The 1,443-nt window shown below is 68.4% G+C and overlaps 1 protein-coding gene across 1 annotated transcript in view; it reads left to right on the forward strand.

Moving 5' to 3' along the window:
* ARHGAP32 (Rho GTPase activating protein 32) overlaps window positions 1-1,443 on the forward strand; it is a 104,460-nt gene that overhangs the window by 101,224 nt on the left and 1,793 nt on the right. Inside the window, 1 exon segment of the mRNA XM_006775092.2 lies at window positions 1-1,443. This exon segment is cut by the window's right edge and continues 44 nt beyond it. Within this exon segment, the coding sequence (XP_006775155.1) occupies window positions 1-1,443 (1,443 nt within the window).

Below are 1,443 nucleotides of genomic sequence, written 5' to 3' on the forward strand. Positions count from 1 at the left end.
GTGGCCCCCGGGAGAAGCGCGTCCGGGCACCACTCCAAGCCGTGCGGGCGGGTCGAGTACGTGTCTTCGCTGAGCTCATCTGTTCGGGGCGGCTGCTACCCAGAGGACCCGTACCCCACCATCCGGAGGGTGCAGTCTCTCCACACACCCCCGGCTGCCATGATCCGCTCCGTCCCCATCTCCCGGACGGAGGTTCCCCCCGACGACGAGCCGGCCTACTGCCCGAGGCCCCTGTACCAGTACAAGCCATACCCGGCCTCCCAGGCCCGCTCGGACTACCACGTCACGCAGCTGCAGCCTTACTTTGAGAACGGCCGGGTGCACTACCGGTACAGCCCCTACTCCAGCTCCTCCGGCTCCTACTACAGCCCCGACGGCGCCCTGTGCGACGTGGACGCCTACGGCACCGTGCAGCTGCGGCCCCTGCACCGCCTGCCCAGCCGCGACTTCGCCTTCCACAACCCTCGGCTGCAGGGGAAGAGCCTGTATGGATACACCGGGCTGCCGCCCCGGCCCCGGGCCACCGTGACCGGCTATTTCTCCGGTAACGACCACGGTGTCATCGGCATGGCCCCAGCCGCCGACGGGAAGCACACTTACACCTCGTGGGACTTCGAGGACATGGAGAAGTACCGCATGCAGTCCATCCGCAGGGAGAGCCGGGCCCGGCAGAAGGTGAAGGGGCCCGTTATGTCCCAATACGACAACATGAGCCCGGCCCTGCAGGACGAGCCGGGGGGGCTCTATGTCATCCACCTGCGCAGCAAATCCGATCCTGGGAAAACTGGACTTCTCTCCGTGGCCGAGGGGAAGGAGGCCCGGCCCCCGGGGAAGGCCCTCAGCCCCGAGGGCGGCGACCCCTTCTACAGGAAGCACCCGGAGGCCGAGCTGGACAGGGCCCATTACCACGGAGGGCACGGCGGGCACGGCAACGGGCAGCCGGAGAAACCGTCCCTCCCGCAGAAGCAGAGCAGCCTCAGGAACCGCAAGCTCCACGACCCGGGCTGCGGCCTCCCGGAGCACAGGGCACACCAGGAACCAAGCCATAGGCACCTGTGCGAGCCGAAGAGCGGGCCCCCTCACCCCCAGGGGGCCGGCCACTTAGATTATGGGGCCAAAGGGAGTCCGGACGCCTGTGAGCCCGCCAGCTACCATAACTCCGGAGGGAAGTACATGACCATGGGCCCCGAGTCTTTGCGTCTGAACCACAAAGAGGCGAGGCTCTGCAAAGAGCTGGAGAGGCCTCGGGGCAGGCAGCCCCCCGCCCCAGACAAACACCCCCGAGACTGCTACCCGGAGGAGGAGCCGCTCGGCCAGGCCTCGGTCCCGCCCCCGAAGCCGGAGCGGAGCCACAGCCTGAAGCTCCATCACACCCAGAGCGGGGAGCTGTGCCAGTACCCAGCGCACGGCCGGCGCCAGGGCAGCCTGGCCACCGTGTCCCAG

This window comes from Myotis davidii, unplaced genomic scaffold, assembly GCF_000327345.1.
Source record: "Myotis davidii unplaced genomic scaffold, ASM32734v1 scaffold148, whole genome shotgun sequence".
Classification (NCBI taxonomy): Eukaryota; Metazoa; Chordata; class Mammalia; order Chiroptera; family Vespertilionidae; genus Myotis; species Myotis davidii.